Source organism: Octopus bimaculoides, chromosome 7, assembly GCF_046866305.1.
Source record: "Octopus bimaculoides isolate indiv1 chromosome 7, ASM4686630v1, whole genome shotgun sequence".
NCBI classification, from domain to species: domain Eukaryota; kingdom Metazoa; phylum Mollusca; class Cephalopoda; order Octopoda; family Octopodidae; genus Octopus; species Octopus bimaculoides.
The window spans coordinates 65,974,327-65,991,668 of NC_142934.1; the positions used below are offsets into that span (position 1 = coordinate 65,974,327).

The following is a 17,342-nucleotide window of genomic DNA, read 5'->3' on the forward strand; positions in this document are numbered from 1 at the left end:
ATGGTATTAAGACCTCAAAGTGTTGAGTTACAAATCTGTGATATTAAATATTTAATTTGCAAAAGGGAGCTTGAACTTGGATAAAATAATTAGATATTTCAGTGTTGTCTATATACACCAGTGATTTAAATGATATTGGAATTTTATCAGTTGTGAGCAGAAGTTAAGTTATTACATTGTTTTTTTGCATCAATGCTTTCATTGGTGAATGATAAAGATATTTTTTTTAAAAGGCCCATTACTTTAGTGATATATTTTGAATGTAGATCTCTCCTTACTGATAGGTTTATGAACTGTGTAATAAGAGTAAATAGCTCTAATTTGTTGAGCCATACAAGACATTGAATGGAGGAAATAAATGATTAAGATATCTCTTGGAGTCTTTTTCTTTTGAGAGTTGTGCAGGTTCCAAGTTTCAGAGACAAACTGGAAAAAGAATTCAGCTCTGAGACAGGAAATTAATACCTTGGAATCAATATTTTGTGTACATATGTTGAAACGCTTAAGTGTAATCAATTTAATTGTATTCAACCTACTTTGGCAGGTGAAAGTGGCATGACAACTGGTAAAAACTACAGCAGTGTACACTAACAATCATTATATTCTATCAGCAAATTCATAAAGATTGTTAACAGTATGAACAACAAAATAAATTATTTCTGGTAGACAAATCTACAGTGTGTATTCATGTATGTGAAGACATTTTGGTTGACCTGTCAGTTAGGGTGTGAGTGTGTGTACCAACTTTAAGCAAGCTGTGTTTTGCTCAGAGCAGTCTCTTGACTAGAGGTAAACCAAAGAGGTTGAGATAAAATTGTGGATATGGTTACTGTTGTGACAGTGGTAACAATACCTGTGTTATCTTAGTCAATGTGCACTCTCAAATGCTTGGCACCAACTGACAAAATGACTTATTCTTGTTTATATAATTGTCATAAGACAATTGATTGTGTGATAAGAAGCTTACTTTTCAACCACATGGCACTGGGTTCGTTCCCACTGCATGATACTTTTAGCAAGTGTCTTCTATAACCCCAGTAAACCAAAGCCTTGTAAATGACTTTGGTAGATAGAAACTGAAAGAAACATGTCGTGTATGTGTGTGTGTATGCATATATATCTATGTGTGTGTTTTTGTATTTGTGTTGTATTTGTCCCCATCCACCACTTGACAACTGGTAACCTAGTAGTTCAGCAAAAAGCGACTAACAGAATAAATATCAGACCTGAAAAAAAAAAGTAAGTATTGGGATCAATTTGTTCGACTAAATCCTTCAAAACAGTGTTCCAGCATGGCCACAGTCCAATGGCTGAAACAAGCAAAAGATAAGAAAGAGGAATCATAAATAGAAGCTTCAATAAACTTTTGTGTTACAAAGCTAGAAAACCAAATAGCAACAAAAACTCTGACAAATGTATCAAGGGTTCTGGTTGGTAAACCACAAATTCAGGTTATGAATCTAGGTTAGACTTTATGTTACATTGAGCTCTGTGGATATATAAGAAATCTATTATCTTACATAGATGTTTTTTTTTTTTACATAGCACCAGCAAGGAGCCATGTAATAGCTCCCATGCTGGTGCCACATAAAAAGCATCCAGCACACACTGTTAAGTGGTTGGTGTTAGGAAACACTTCCAGCCATAGAAACCAAGCTGGAATCTGGTACAGTTCTTCGGCTTGCCAGTCTGGAAAATGGACATTAAAGGATGATGATGGTGATGTTAAGCCACAGATTTATTAAAGCAAAAAAAAATGGGATGATAGGACTTCTTGTGACTACTCAATAATTATTTTATTTATTATTTATTTACCTTTTTATTTTTATTTCCAGGTTGCATTTGATCCCTCACTTGACTGGTTGACAATCCTGATTTGATGAATAACATTAAGATAGATGGTAATATATTCTGTGAAAGAAAAATTAAAAACAACACTCTGTCGGATGGGTTGTAGAACAATTTTGCCCAACATGGAAAAACTTTCTCATTGCGGGCCTCTTCCAATTACATCTTCAAATGTAGGCTTAGATTATGGGAACCATGTCATTGAAGCCCTATTAAAAATGTCCAGTGACACAGACGATGATGAAGATCAGAGTTTTGAACAATCAGAAGTTGTTGACACAAGGAACAAAAATTTACTCTGTCCTTCTGAGTCAACACCAATGCCTCCGGTTATACTACATAGTCAGACTACAAATTACAAATTGTACTGTTCACCTATATCACAAAGTTCAGCATTAAATATGGTACAGTCTCCAACAAATCAACCTGTCTCATTAAAAACTCATGGAATACTGTCACCACCAATGTCCTCATCATTATCATCATCATTGTCATCTGTTTCTTCATGGCCTAAAAAATCAACAAAATATTCAAAGGAAGATTCTTTTACAAAGTTTATATCTGATAAGCGTCAAACCTGTTCAAATGACGAACAGAGTAAACCCATTGAGTTAAATGTTACAACACCTCGTTTGGAAAAGAGACCAACATATGCTAACCTTAGCAGTATTCATAGAACTGAGGCTAATGATGAAGGTAATGTTGAACCTTTGTCTACTTCATCCTTATCAAGTTTAACTGATGGTTACCCTGCTTTCACAGGGGATACCTCAGACTGCCCTTATGGTCAAAATTATAACAAACCACGTGGGCTGACAAAGTTTGAATATCATTCACACTATATTAAACAGTGTCGAATTGAGAAAACTGCTCGCACCAAGAAAGTATGGGAGAGATCACCAAAGCGACAGCAAGTTATCTCTCGCAAAAGAAAACTCATCAAAAAGTGTCAGTTGGAGAATTACATGGAACAAAACACTCCAGTGTCTGCTCACCATGAACGGAAGAAGAAAATGTTCCATAGCAACACAAAAAGCAGTCGCAAAAGAAGAATTGTAAATAGTAATTTAAAATCCAAGAATAATTCCAGCAGAAATTTCCAGAATCAATTTTCTGAAACTGCTGATCTCTTAAATGAAACAATTGGTCGTCTTGGCCAATCTGATTTGGTACTGACTGATTCTGGTAGAGAAAGCAAAAATGAACACCCATGTTTGGAGTCACATACAAGTGTTATTTTATCTGATACTTCATATCCAAGTAGCAGCCAGACTTGGTCCACTCCAGAGAGCATGAATACAGAAGTAATATCAGGTACAAGCAGCTATGGGTTGTTCAAGTCTAGAATTGATCCCGGTCAGTTTACATCTTCACCATTACCTAACATTTCAGACTCTTCATCAGGACCTTGCCAAGAGTTGCCCTTACCTAGTAGTTCCCTAAATTTGTCTTCAGTGGAAGAACATATTTCTGCTAGTGACAGCCTTGATATGTCCCTTGAGGAAGGCAACAAAGCATTTGTTCAAATTGAAACTTCCAATGAACAATCACAGTTGCAGCTGCTTTGCAATGCAAGTGGAGATACAAAACATGAAATAGTTCTCTCTGATAGTTCAGTTTCACTGTCTGTTTCTCTTGGGGAAAGGCCTGATTGTGTTGGTCAGTCATGTAGCAGTGATTCTGAAGCAGAGGCTGAGAATGAAAATGTTGAAGCCAGTGATAAGAGTAATGACTCAAATTCTTTTCAACACGCCTCAAATATTCTGTCATCAACCCGAAACAGTCAGAAAGACATATCACTTGAGAGAAAAGGGCCAGTAATTATCTCTCCCCTGTCTATTGATATGGGTTCTCCTTCATTAATTTCATTTGAGGAAAATAATCAACATGATGAGTTGTCATTGTCTAATAACAAAAGTTTCCTAAATGATATGTCACCAAAGAACACAAATTTGGTAACTGATAAAAAAAAGAATTTTCTGAAACTACCTACACAATCTTTCTCAGCCTCTGCTTCCAAAATGCAGAATGCTGCTCTGCAAGGTTCTTCTTCAACATCTTCAATACAGCAAAATGCTGCCACCACTACTACTACTACTACTGCTGTTTCTAAACAAGATCACAACCAAATTTTAGTTAAGAGTAAAAAAGTGCCTCATTCAGCATATTCAACCAACCAGTTCTGCAAAGATAAATCTTCATACAGCAATCACAGTTTGCCAGCTGATTCATTCCAAGACACTAGTTCTGTGTATTTCTCTCCTGGTAAGTCTTCCCATTGTCACAAAGGTCTGTCTCCTTTCAGTCCAATATCTAACATCTCTAAAGACAATCAAATGAAGCCAGAAGGTGCCAAACCAAAGGTCCACAGACAAGTGGCCAAAAAAAATCACGATAAGAGAGCCAATAACAACAATTCTTCAAGTAATCGCAGACACAGAGGAATGTTAGAACATCGAAGATCGAGATCACATAATAAAGAAAATACTGATTTGTCAGATTTCGAGCAAAGTAGTAACAAGCATTTCTTTGAACGAGAATTTATCTGCTCTTCTAGAGACACTCCACATATTTCAAAAGACTCCGGATTGGGAGCTTGTCGAAAATCTTACCAATCTCCTCAAATTGCTTCTCTCGCCAACAGCCCTGCACTCACAGTTGCAGGGGCTTCCACTGACCCCACTGAAAGCAATGAAATCAAAAGAAATCGGCAGCCCATTGTTGATGGCTTCCGACTACGTAATAAGAAGGCTGTGATGAAAAAATTTTGGAATTTTCAAAAGAAGTTTATCCGGAAAAATCCACAAAACAAAGATGATACAGAATTTAAGACTCTGGCACACGTCTGAATGTTTAATTTAATGTCATTTATAAAATTATAAGCTTTCCTCTCTTTTTTTTTATGTTTTTGTATTTTTTAAAATCTGTTTTTCACTTCCTCAGCTATATTTACTCTTAAATTATATTTATAATTTTTACTGTCAAATGTTGTGTCTGAGTTCTTTCATTTCTTCCCTGTCATGATTTTTAAAGTTTATTTAATCTTTTGCTTTGGATTTCTTTTCCTTTCTTTTTTTTTTTTAATTACCTCCTGTTTTTTGTTGGTTTTTTTTTTTAAAACACTTTTATTTATTTTTTCCCCTCATCTGATTTATACTCCATTACAGTTTCTGTTTTCATTCAGCTTGTGACTGTTTGATTGCAGTGTGTCATCAAAATTCATCATTCGTAATACAAATGAAAGCAAAAAAAAAAATCTTTTTTTTTTATAAACATTGAAGACTGCAAAATGTCAAATGTTTTAACAATAACAAATGTCACGTCTAAATCATCAATATTTTGACTGCCATGTGTTTCACTCCTATTTATTTCATATACACACACACACTTGCTCATTCTTGCACTCAGACACCTCATCTCATAATCAGCATTTCAGCTCCCTATAAGATAATTATTTAATACCATTTAATAAAGATGTTTTTGAAATGAATAACAATATACTACTACAACTGCTGCTGCTTCTACTACTACTACATTTACAATTTCTACTTCTACCTTAACTACTACAATAAATGCTGATGATGATAATGATGATAATAATAATAATAATATTAACTAATGATAATAATCCTTTCTACTAAAGGCACAAGGCCTGAAATTTGGGAGAGTGGGATAGTCGATTACATCGACCCCAGTGTTTCCCTGGTACTTAATTTATCAACCCCAGAAGGATGAAAAGCAGTTGATCTCGGCAGAATTCAAACTCAGAATGTAAAGATGGGCCAAATACTGCAAAGCATTTTGGATAATAATAATAATTATAATTATAATAATTCTTTCTAATTCAGGTACAAGGCCTGAAATTTTGGGTAAGAGGGGTAGTTGATTATGTCAACCCTAATGCTCAAATAGTACTTATTTCATTGACTTATTTTGATGATCCTTAAAGGATGAAAGTCAAGGTCAGCCTCAACAACATTTCAAAGAGTGTAAAGCTGGAAGAAATGCTTCTTGGCATTTCATCCAATTCTGCCAGCTTGCTGCCTTCTTCATCATCATCATCATCATAATAATAATAGTAATGATAACAATAACAACAACAACAATGACGATGATGATAATGATAGTGATTTTTTTTTTTTTTTTTACATAGAGAGAGAGGCATTAATTTAGGGAGTGGTGTGTAATTAAGTGAACTCTAGTAATTGGTTTGTATTTATTTATATTAATGAGTTTTTGAAGAATGAAAGACAAGTTGTATCAGCACTATGAATTCTACCACTCCCCCATCCTACTAATAATAATAATTAAAATAATGTTTTCTTTATTAACTAATAAGGGTTGATAAAAACATTGGGGACATTACAGGATGTTACAGTATGGGATTACATAAAAGCATGTAAAAAGTAAAATAACAGAAACAAGAAAATTCAAACAAGGTATAATTCTCCAAAAGAAGAGACTTCTAAGAGTTACTTATGGAAATGTCATAAAACCATAGTTACCTTGACCATTAAGACAACTGCCTTCTCACGTTGGCCTCTTCCAATCAGTAGGTGCATGCTTAGGACAGGTCCTTTCAGTCAGACCGTGCTTGCTACTCACATCCACCTTTCACCAAGTTTACTGGGAGGCAGTACTTCCCCTTTTTATCCTCATTTTCCCATTGTAGTGAAACTCGATAAAGTTGAAAGTGTGTCTTTCAACCTCATCCACCACACAACTTCTTTTACCATAGTCCCCTGACAAATAAAGCTTGCCTGTCTTTCCCAGCAAAGGAAGGTGGTGGGATGATCTTCACAACAGACACAGCTGGTGGATCCCCCCCACATATTACAGTAGGTTTTCGAGGCAGCAAAGCCTAGGCACTGGACAAGTATGTACAGGAAGGTTTCATTGCTTTGCACATATCTCAAACAGGTTTAGCTGATGGTGCTTCTTGACTTGTAGAGTTTATCTGAAACTGGTAATAACCCCTGGTAGCAAAGCAAGGCCAGGGATTTCTAGTAATTATCAATGAGCCCAGGCCTGAAAACCCTTTGAAATTTCCAGCCAGTTCATTTTCATTGATATCCAGACTCTCTCACCCCCAAGAGTTCATTGCTTTTGTGCCACTAATCCTCTGTAGAATGCCAACATAGAACTGCCACCAACTGGTAGAGGCCTGTGTGTACTTTGTGACATTCCAGATGCTAAGCACCTTCTCTCAGCCATTGCTTGACACAGCTCTGCATCTGTGTCAAAGAGAGGAGCTGTAAAAAAATACATTTGACAAACAGTGACCATACCTGTTCACTATCAGGGAATTACTGTGGATGTCACAGCCTCAGCACATGTCTATATCATCAACTACACCATGCCCAATCTTCCCTCAGCAGATGTCTACAGGAGGCATGTGGTTTAGTTAGGGTGTTGGACTCATGATCATATAAGATTGTGGTTTCAATTCCTGGACTGGGCAACGCATTGTGTTATTGAGCAGAACACTTCATTTCACATTGCTCCAGTTCACTTAGCTGGCAAAAATGAGGAATTTATGCTCCATGGAAACCAGAAAACCGGCCCTTATGAGTCAGCATGACTCGAGAAGGTAACCAGCCAACCAAGGTGTTTACAGAAAATAGAGCATCTGCCCAATGGAACATGTGAATCTTCCTCAAAAAGAGGAAGTGCAGATGCTCTTACTATCTAGTATTTAGTCTGGCACTCCTCTGTTTACTGGTACTACTACTAATAATAATAATTATAATAATGATTTCAAATATTGGCTCAAGGCCAGCAATTCTGGGGGAGAATGACTAGATTACATCGACCCCAAAAGGATGAAAGACAAAGTCAACATTGGTGGGATTTGAACTCAGAACATAAAGACAGACGAAATGCTGCTAAGCATTTTGCCTGGAATGCTAATGATTCTGCTGCCTTTATAACAACAATAATAATAATAACAATGACAACAACTCCTAGAGGGAGTAAAAGCGAAGATGACCCCAGTTGAATTTGAAGCGTTCATAAGATAAAGTGAATTAACTTAATACTGAAATATCAATTAATTTCACCAGTAGGAAGTGTCGGAGGACATAAAATGGCAATATATCTATATACAAACAAAAGGAGGTAGTTTACAGTGATTGAATACAAAATAATTTACACACACTGGCTAGATATAGCAGCCAATTGTCTCACGGTATATCTTACCAATTTTAAAATATGAACAGACATTGAATAATATAGTTCTAAATATAGTAAGGTTGGAAAGTCTTTGATTATAGGTCTATTATGCTACAATTATTGAAATGGAAAAGAGGACTCCCTTAAAGAAAGCTACACAGGAACAATCAAAAAGCTTGAAATTTCTACTATTTTCAACTATAAACTAATTATTATGTTCCTACTGCATAGATAGAGAAAACAAAGAACAAACTCCACCATTTTTCAATGAAATTTCCCCTAGCCTAGAGCACCAGTAATCTCATCTCTGCCTATATTTCTGACACTTGTTCATTGCCCCTTCACTCATCTCCATTTTCCCAGATCTTTCATTCATGTTTACCCTGTCGACCCTTTCAATAAGGCCATTAAACAGACTAAAAAAAGTCTTCCTAATCATACATATAAATACAAACACATACGTGAATGTATATATACACACCTATAATATATATATATAGACACATCTATGTAAAATACTAATTTTAGATTGAAAAAGACCAACAAGCTAATGGGGAGATTGGTGATTGAACCCTTTATCTTTCACTTGCCATGTATGTATTATTTATCATACATATAAAAACATTTACTGACAAGGGGAAGATATATATATATATATATATATATATATATATATATATATGTAAATTGATGATATTATATATATATATATATATAATATCATCAATTTACATTGGGTTTTCAATGCTGACATAGGTTAGTTTGACAGGTTTCAACAGGTTGGAGAATCACACCTTGCTTTGATATCTCACTTTGGCATGGTTTCTACAATTTGATGCCATTCCTATTATCAACCAGTTTACATAGTGTACTGAGTGGGTTTTTTTTTTTTTTCAAGTGGCACCAGCATTATAGATGTTGCCTTGTCATCAGCAACACTGATAAACCCTCTCAAGCCTAGATAATCACTTAAAGTATGTTGGGTGCTTTTTGGGGTTCCCTTGCTGCTTGAAAAGCAACAGAGAGTCCCCATGATGGATAGAAGGAGCATTTATTGTGAGAGGATGAGAATGATGGAGAGAGGAAGACAAAGAAGTAATGGTAACGGGGTGAGTCAGTCTGCCTCCCTTGCCAACATGGGTTAGATGGTACATTTGGGTGCTATATGTATAAATGTATATATATATATATACACACACACATTCAGTTATTTATTAGAAAACAGCTAATGATTTTCACTCTGTTGCTACCCAGCTTTCTACCGTGTGTAGTCATTCAAAGAATGTCAACTCAACATTGGACATGTAGGAAATATCTGAAAAGCAACAGAGGCAATCATTAGTTGTTTCTTAATAGATATAAACACTATATGTATTGAGGTACTCTTTCTTTCGTTTTGTGTGTGTGTGGTGGCAAGGTGGCTAAGTGGCTGAAATGTTGAACTACAAACCCATGTCATGAGTTCAAATTTGCTACAGTCATATCCTCTGGGTATAAGAAATTATTCTATGTTGTATCGTTACTTCTAATTGCCAGGAGATCATTTATCATTCATGCTTCACGCCATATTTATGTACACTTCAAGGTTTTGTTGTTGTTGTTGTTTGTATTGTAGTGTTTTGTATTAATGTTGATCATATAGAAATAAAGGAAACATTAATATTGATGGTCTTGTTGTAGTTGTTATTATTAAGGTTGCAAGGTGGTAGAATCATTACCATGCTGGATAAAATGCTGAGTAGCATTTCTTCTGGGTTCATGTTCTTAGTTTGAATGCTGCTAGGGTCAACTTCGCCCTTCATCCTTTCAGGGCCAATAAAATAATAACCAGTTAAGCACTGGGGTCAATCTCATTAAATTTCAGGCCTTGGGAAATTTGATTATATTGACCCCTGTGCAATGCTTGAAAAAATTTCAGTGATTTCTAACTGGTTGTCTGGTAATTTGATTTAATATAACTAACTTCTTTCTCTCGTTTCCGTCAGAGAATAGTGTACTATAATTTGCTATTTTACTTACTATTCGTTAATTACATATTTAATCAATGCCTTAATTCCAGTCTTCCTGGTTACAAATTAACTGTGATGAAGAAAGAATTGATTACGACAATTCTCTTTTGATCAATGCTTTCACCACCACCAAACTTTGTTTAAGTAAATACATTTAATATCGATCTTATTGTTCCTACTGTTTCGAGAGTTGTGAGTTCAATAAAAGATTATATTCGTGGAGACTGACTTTAATTTAAATGTTAACACTCAACAAGTGGAAAGTATTTCAGCCTGCCTCAAGCAAGGAAATAAACGGCGCTGTAGCACCGTATTTCTTTCTTTCTGGGTTTCTCTTGGACATTATGGTGTAGTAGTTTGTGGAAGATTTGGTTGCTATTTCTAGCAGATTGAGATTCCACGTAAAGATTTTGTGTGATGATCGGCTCAAATTACATAACTTTAAATGCCTGTAACTTTTTATTATTAATTTACTAGAAGAAAAAAAAAATCGAGATTTTCGACATACAAAACAACATTAGAACTACATTTAAAAAAAAAATTTAATTTGGTGAAAATGTGAAAAACTTCAAGTGGTTGCAGGGAATTTAATAAGGTCCGCCTATAGTTTCCGTCGACATCGTTTAACATAAGTTCACAATTAAACACTTAAATATGCATCGATAGATGTTAGCAAAGATTTTGGCCCTCTTTACCACATACTAATATGCTAACACTAATTTATATTAAACTTCACTCCACATACACACCTAGAAAGAGCCCCGCGCCGACTGATACCGTTTATGTGTGATAAAGTGTTTATTTAATCATGTCCATAAGGAGAAAGGTCATCAAGTACATAATGAAATTCTACCTCTAACAAGGAATATACATTAACATACTCAGATATCACTTTACCCACACACATGTATTTCTGTACTTTTAACTCTACATTCTTCTCAACAAATGATCTTATTGAATTCTCTTACTGTCCATATTCTTACTGATGTAAACGATCGTCAGAATTCTTGAAGTTTCCAGATTTTAGCCCGTTGTTCTTTTCATGGTTCATTAGGACATCACCGACAATCACGTGTTGGGTAAGTCAATTTATGAGAGATTCCCCGCTCTCTAACTCCGTAGATGACTGATCAACTTCAAGGACGTCTGCCTATTTTTTTAAAGAAACACCTGCCTCAATAAGTTAGTTATGCAAGTTATTCAAATTAGATTAGATCGTAAGAACGTGGGTGGGGAACTTAACCTGCACTTCCACTTCTGTGTTTAATGATTTGTAACTCAGGGACAATGCTATAATCTTTTTTTTAGCGGTGAGGTAGAGAGTGGAGCCAGTGAAGGAGCTTCTATGTGGTCGCTCGGTTTGCTAGAAATAGCAACTTTCTCCAATCACACTCGACTCTACTTTTATGGAGAAAAATAGAAGTCACATTGGGTGACATCGTTTTCGGATCTTTTCGGTTTGCCAAGAGTGTAACAGTTTATTTACTAATCCTTTAATTAAAAAAAAAATGGCTGTTGATAATAGGAAAGTACTGATTTTCCAATTATAACAATCAGGCTCTTTTACTTGTTTCAGTAATTTGACTGCGGCCATGCTAGACCACTGCCTTTAGTCGAACAAATCAATCCCGGGACTTATTCTTTGTAAGCCTAGTACTTATTCTATCGGTTCCTTTTGAACCTCTAAGTGACGGGGACATAAACACACCAGCATCGGTTGTCAAACAATGCTAGGGGGGGGGGGACAAACATAGACACACAAACATATATATATACATATATACGACGGGCTTCTTTCAGTTTCCGTCTACCAAATCCACTCAAGGCTTTGGTCGGCCCGAAGCTATAGCAAAAGACACTTGCCCAAGATGCCACGCAGTGGGAATGAACCCGGAACCATGTGGTTGATAAGCAAGCTATTTACCACACAGCCACTCCTGCGCCTATAGGCTTTAAAGTTTTTTTCTTCTAAAGACTGGTAGGGTGGGATTTCAATGAGATTCGACTAGTTATAGGTTAAGCGACCGCTTAGTGGCTCCTGCATTGACTCGTGTGAATTTTACATAGGTTTCAGCCAGGATTGAACCAGCTCATATCTAACTCAATATCATGAGTGGGTTGCTATTTCTAGCAAACAGTGCGACCACTGAGAAGCCTTCTCGCTCGAGTTGACTTATCTTGTATAACTACGTATTCGGTTAACAGTGGATATGAAGATATTATTCAAATTTTACAGTATTTGGCGGAGAGTAATAATACTTCCCTCTACCCGCCCTTTCTCTCTCTACTTCTCTTTCTCCTTCGTCTTTTACTCTATCTCCTTTTCTGCCCTCCCCCTCACTCTGACTCTGTCTCCCTCACCCCTCAATTTCGATTGGTACGAACAAAAAACAGAAAACAATGAAACACAAGCAAAATCTAAATAGAGCAAGTGATCCACACGTGTAGAGATATGTATGTATATATGTATGTATGTGTACGTGTGTGCGAGCGCGTGCACGTGTATGTATGTATGCATGTATGTATGTAAACATAAGTTGGTGATGTAGAAATATTTTTTTTTTCAGTTCTTTCAGTCATTTGACTGCGGCCATGCTAGAGCACCACCTTAAATATATATATATATATATATATATATATATATATATATATATATATATATATATATATATATATATATATATATAATTCAATAATAAGATAAAGTCTTTGTAAGAATTTATCAAGTAGTTAGCGTGAAAAAACCTCATAAGGGAAAAATCCATCATTTATTCCCTATAAATATATTTATTTATATAAGGGCATTTGACTTTAGAGTCTCTCTTAGCGTGAAGCATTTTTGTATAGTAATGCCCTTATATATAGATATAGATATATATATAATGTACAAATATGTATGTGTGTGTGAATGTGTATTTGTGTATGCATGTATGTATAAATATAAGCGTGGTGATGCAACCATATTAATGTATATTATGTACATATATGTACGTTTGCATGTATGTATATATATACATAAGTATATGCGTGTGAATACACACATATGTATGTATGCAGCATGCATGTATGTGTGTGCGTGCGTGTTTCGAATCCTAAGTACTGATACAATGTCTAAGAAAATATTTCTGACTCATGACATAATACCATGTCACTGTGGTCTTCTTACATGGGGTTTGCTTGTGCTGTCTGTGGATCTACTACTACTACTACTACTACTACCACTACCACCACCACCAAGACCACCACCACCACCACCACTACCACCACCACCTCTACTACTACTACTACTACTACTACTACTACTGCTGCTGCTGATACTACTACTACTACTACTACTACAGTGGTGGTGGTGGTGGTGGTAGCAGCAGATAGTAAATGTACTCCGTTCTATCTATTGACATGTGAAGGAATAAGATAAATAAAAGTTATACGAAGTGGCACGAGTGGATTTGATGATGGATAGTGGTGGTGTAGAAGGGTTACATACTTGCTGCCTTTTTTTTTTTTTTTCACCTTTATCCTGCCATCGCTTATCTTGTCTTGCTTTCGCTCCTCCCCACTAACCCATCCTTTAACATTTTCTGTACCTCTTTATATTTTTAGATTCTCTCAATGTTTTTATTTTTATTTCCGTTTTCTTCTTTTACCTTTTCTTTTCTCTCTCTAGTTTCTTCTTTTGCCTCTCCCCACCAACTTCATTTCTTTGTTTTCTTTTCCACTTACCTTTTATTTTTCTACACCTTGTCTTTCTCATTCGTCTTATACAATCATTTCAAAAAAAAAAAGGAAAAAACAAGAAAAATCATCTTTTGTGTTCCTCTGTTTTTCATCCCTTCTTATAATCTCGTGTGTGTGTGTGTGCAAATTAATGGTAAGAATAACAACACGGAAAACATGAAAAAATTGTTAGTTTGATGCTCAGAGAGAGGTAAGAAAGTAAGATATGTGTTTGATATTTCGAGCTTATGCTCTTCTTCTGAAGTTAGATTGGATAGAAGAAAGGAAAGTGTAAAAGACGGAAATAGAAAAGAAGAAACAGAGAAGTATGTGTTTGTCTGTGTCAGATCTTTACATGGAGGGTGAAGGAGATATAAATAACTTGTAAATATTATGAAAATACTTCTCCTCCCTGTGTAAAATATATTAATAAGGAATTTGATAAACATGCAATGAATTCATCAACAAGCATGCTATGGATAATTTGTAAACAAATTTACATGTAAACGTTCAAATAATATGCATTTGTTCCCAGTGTGCAAATAGTTGCACAGTAAAAATATATATGTCATTTAAACCACTGGACTGTTTCTGCAGAAGCAAGGAGAAACAACACAACTAGTTTCGCCTGTATTTGCCAACTCATTAGGAGTTTTTACTGATCTGACTTAGAGAGAGAGAGAGACAGAGAAAGACACACACATGTGCACACACGCATGCACACAGATATTGGTTTTCAGTTATTTGTGAAGAAATGCAATGAACAATGTGCACTGATTTTGCACATTTGCATATTAGTACACTCATTAGTAACATGGATTAATTAGCTAAAGTACTGAGACAGTATGTATGTGGGTAAGTTGTCATTACATTGGCATATGTTCATTTACTAACATACATTTAATCTTGTGTAAGTAAACAGTGTAATTAAACCACAATCACTTTGAACAATGAGGTTAACTGTATGCTAGTTAGATGTCTGCCTCTTGTCTTGTTCTTAATTTGTTTTAACTTCTCTTAACTTTCTTTAATTTATACAGTTACAGTATCTCATTCTCCTCCTTTACTTTCTTAATTTCTCCTACAAACAGTGTTACCCTGTTATCTTTCTATATTATGTCCTCATTAAATGTTTTTGTATAACCATTGTCTAGACTTTTATATAGTCATTGACTACATGAATTTATGACCACCTAGATATAAAATAGTTGACTATCATCATCATCATCACCACCATCCCCATTTCTAATCAGTAGCCATCAATTTAGTATGATGAGTCCTATTGACTTCATTTACAGGAAATGAAACAAGAGGGCATTATGATTTCCATAGTTTTCTAAAAGGCATCACCTCCATAAGTAAGCGTACAACAAAAATTAAATCATGCCATGCTAACCAATGAAAGGAACTTTTATGTGGTTGTACAGCCTGCTTGAAATAGAAAGCAGAATTTCTATCATATCCCTAGTACTACATGTTTTCAAGAACAAATTAAAATAATCTTAAAGCAAATTAAAATATACTTGAAGTTTTATCAAACTTTCCTGAGCAAATTTTTAAAAACTGAAGCAAATTAAAATAATATGCAAAAAAATAAAATAATTTTAGAGCAAATTAATTTGTAGATAGTTAAATGTTATATCAGAAGTAAAAATCTTTAAGCAATGCTGGAAAAAAAAGACAAAGACAAAATATTGTATTCTTGGCATAGATTGTTTTATGAGCAGAATTTTTAATGTTTCAATATGTTGTATTGTTTTTGCTACGTTACTAATAGATGTAACAGAAGCAGTGGTGATTAGTATTCATAACAGGTTAGTTAAAACTTTGTAGGACAGTGAGATGTGCACCAAATTGAATTGACATGAAGAAAAAGTAACTTATAGATTTTATCTATCTATCTATCACAATTCATCTTGTTATCAATGGTGTACAAAGTCTGTAGTAGTCATCTGTTTTCCAGTGGTAAGGGAATGATAGTAACAAGGTTTGCACAACTTCTGAGGAAATGTTTGTGTCAAATGTGGTACTCAAAAGAGATAGGCTTGTGATATCTAAGAGCAAAAATGAACTGCCTAAAAATAATTACAGAGGGTTTATATACCTGTTCAAAAGCTGAAAGTAGGTTGAGAGAAAAAAGAAAGTAAATAGGTGTGAACAAAATTTCAACTAAGATGTTGAGGAAATGAATAAGGCTTATTAAGTTGAATGGAGTATGATAGTTGACTCTCATAAATTTTCAATGCTGAGGAAACAAAAGGAAAGCAACTTACAGAGAAATGTTTAGTTTAAAGTTTCAATTCCTGGCTGAGAATCCAAGAGCTAACCATTTCATATATGTATATATATATCACTGTATCAACCAGACTATTGGATTTTGTTATACATTGCTGGTCACAATGCGATTCCAATTCTTACTTGATTGTGCCATTGTTTTCTATCTTGGCCCAAATTATTTAACAAAATTATTATTGTGGAGGTCTTCTGAATTGCCTTTTCTGATCACTTGGGTACCACTTGACAAATGTCTGGGGTCCACCTGTTCTCTGTGAACCTTGCAACATGAGAAACTAGAGCTTTTGGTATTCTGTGATCATGTTGCACACAAATTACCTCATTTTGAGTATGCTTTCGCAATGATATTCCTACGATGGATCTTTCCATGGTTCTTTGTATCATAGTTGATGTTCTTCCCTCATTGCAGTGCCTTACATCTTGCTGGTGTATAAGAATGCAGGTAGGATGGTGCTTTTGAAGAGTCTGGCATGTAGGGTTTTGTCATGCTTTGCTTTGAGCACATCCTTTATTGAGGTAAATGCCTGCCATCCTACTATTATTTGCTTTGAGATTTCAGCATCCATGTCTCAGTGTGTATTCACTGTGTACCTTAATTAGACAAACTCCCTTACCTCCTTGATTTTGTCACTTCTCACCTCTATTTGGTCTTGTGTTACATTTTCAGACTGCATAAATTGTTTCCATGTAATTCATCCTGAGGCCAAATGTTGAGCTATGGGTGTCTAAACTCTACAAGCTGTTTACAAAGGTCATAGCCACCAGATCATTAAAACACCTCGATGACCAGGAGCATGCAAGTTTCAGTAAAAACTACAGGATGATGGATCATATATTCACTCTAGCATAGCTTATAGTATTAATGACAGAATATAAGGATTTCTTTGGGTTCTTTACATTCCAAGTTCAAATCCTGCTGTGGTCAACTTTGCCTTTCATTCTTTCAGGGTTAATAAAATAAGTACCAGTTAAGTACTGGGTTTACTGTAATCAACGAAGGCCCTCTCCTCTAAAACTGCTGGTTTTGTGCCTATTGTAGAAAGAATTCATATTGTTACTGTTGTTGTTGATGTTTTTTTTTTATTTATTTATTTATTTAATGCATATCTGGATTATCATGATGTAAGGATGGGAACAAGAGAAAAAAATATGAGATAAAGCTAAGAGGGATTTTGTATTGTTTTAGAGATATTCATTTTTTTATTTTTGCTGTATAAGCAACAACAACAATGATAACGACGACGACAGTGCCAAGAACAAGAAAACTCATTAAAAAAAGATAAAGTAATGAAAGCAAAGAAA

The 17,342-nt window shown here is 35.1% G+C and overlaps 1 protein-coding gene across 1 annotated transcript in view; it reads left to right on the forward strand.

The window, feature by feature from the left end:
• LOC106868893 (uncharacterized) overlaps window positions 1-4,834 on the forward strand; it is a 39,775-nt gene extending 34,941 nt beyond the window's left edge. The window contains exon 2 of the mRNA XM_014914352.3: window positions 1,836-4,834. Within this exon, the coding sequence (XP_014769838.2) occupies window positions 1,899-4,697 (2,799 nt within the window). The 5' untranslated portion in view covers window positions 1,836-1,898 and the 3' untranslated portion in view covers window positions 4,698-4,834. The remainder of the gene's footprint in view (window positions 1-1,835) is intronic.
• Window positions 4,835-17,342: the final 12,508 nt, after the last annotated feature.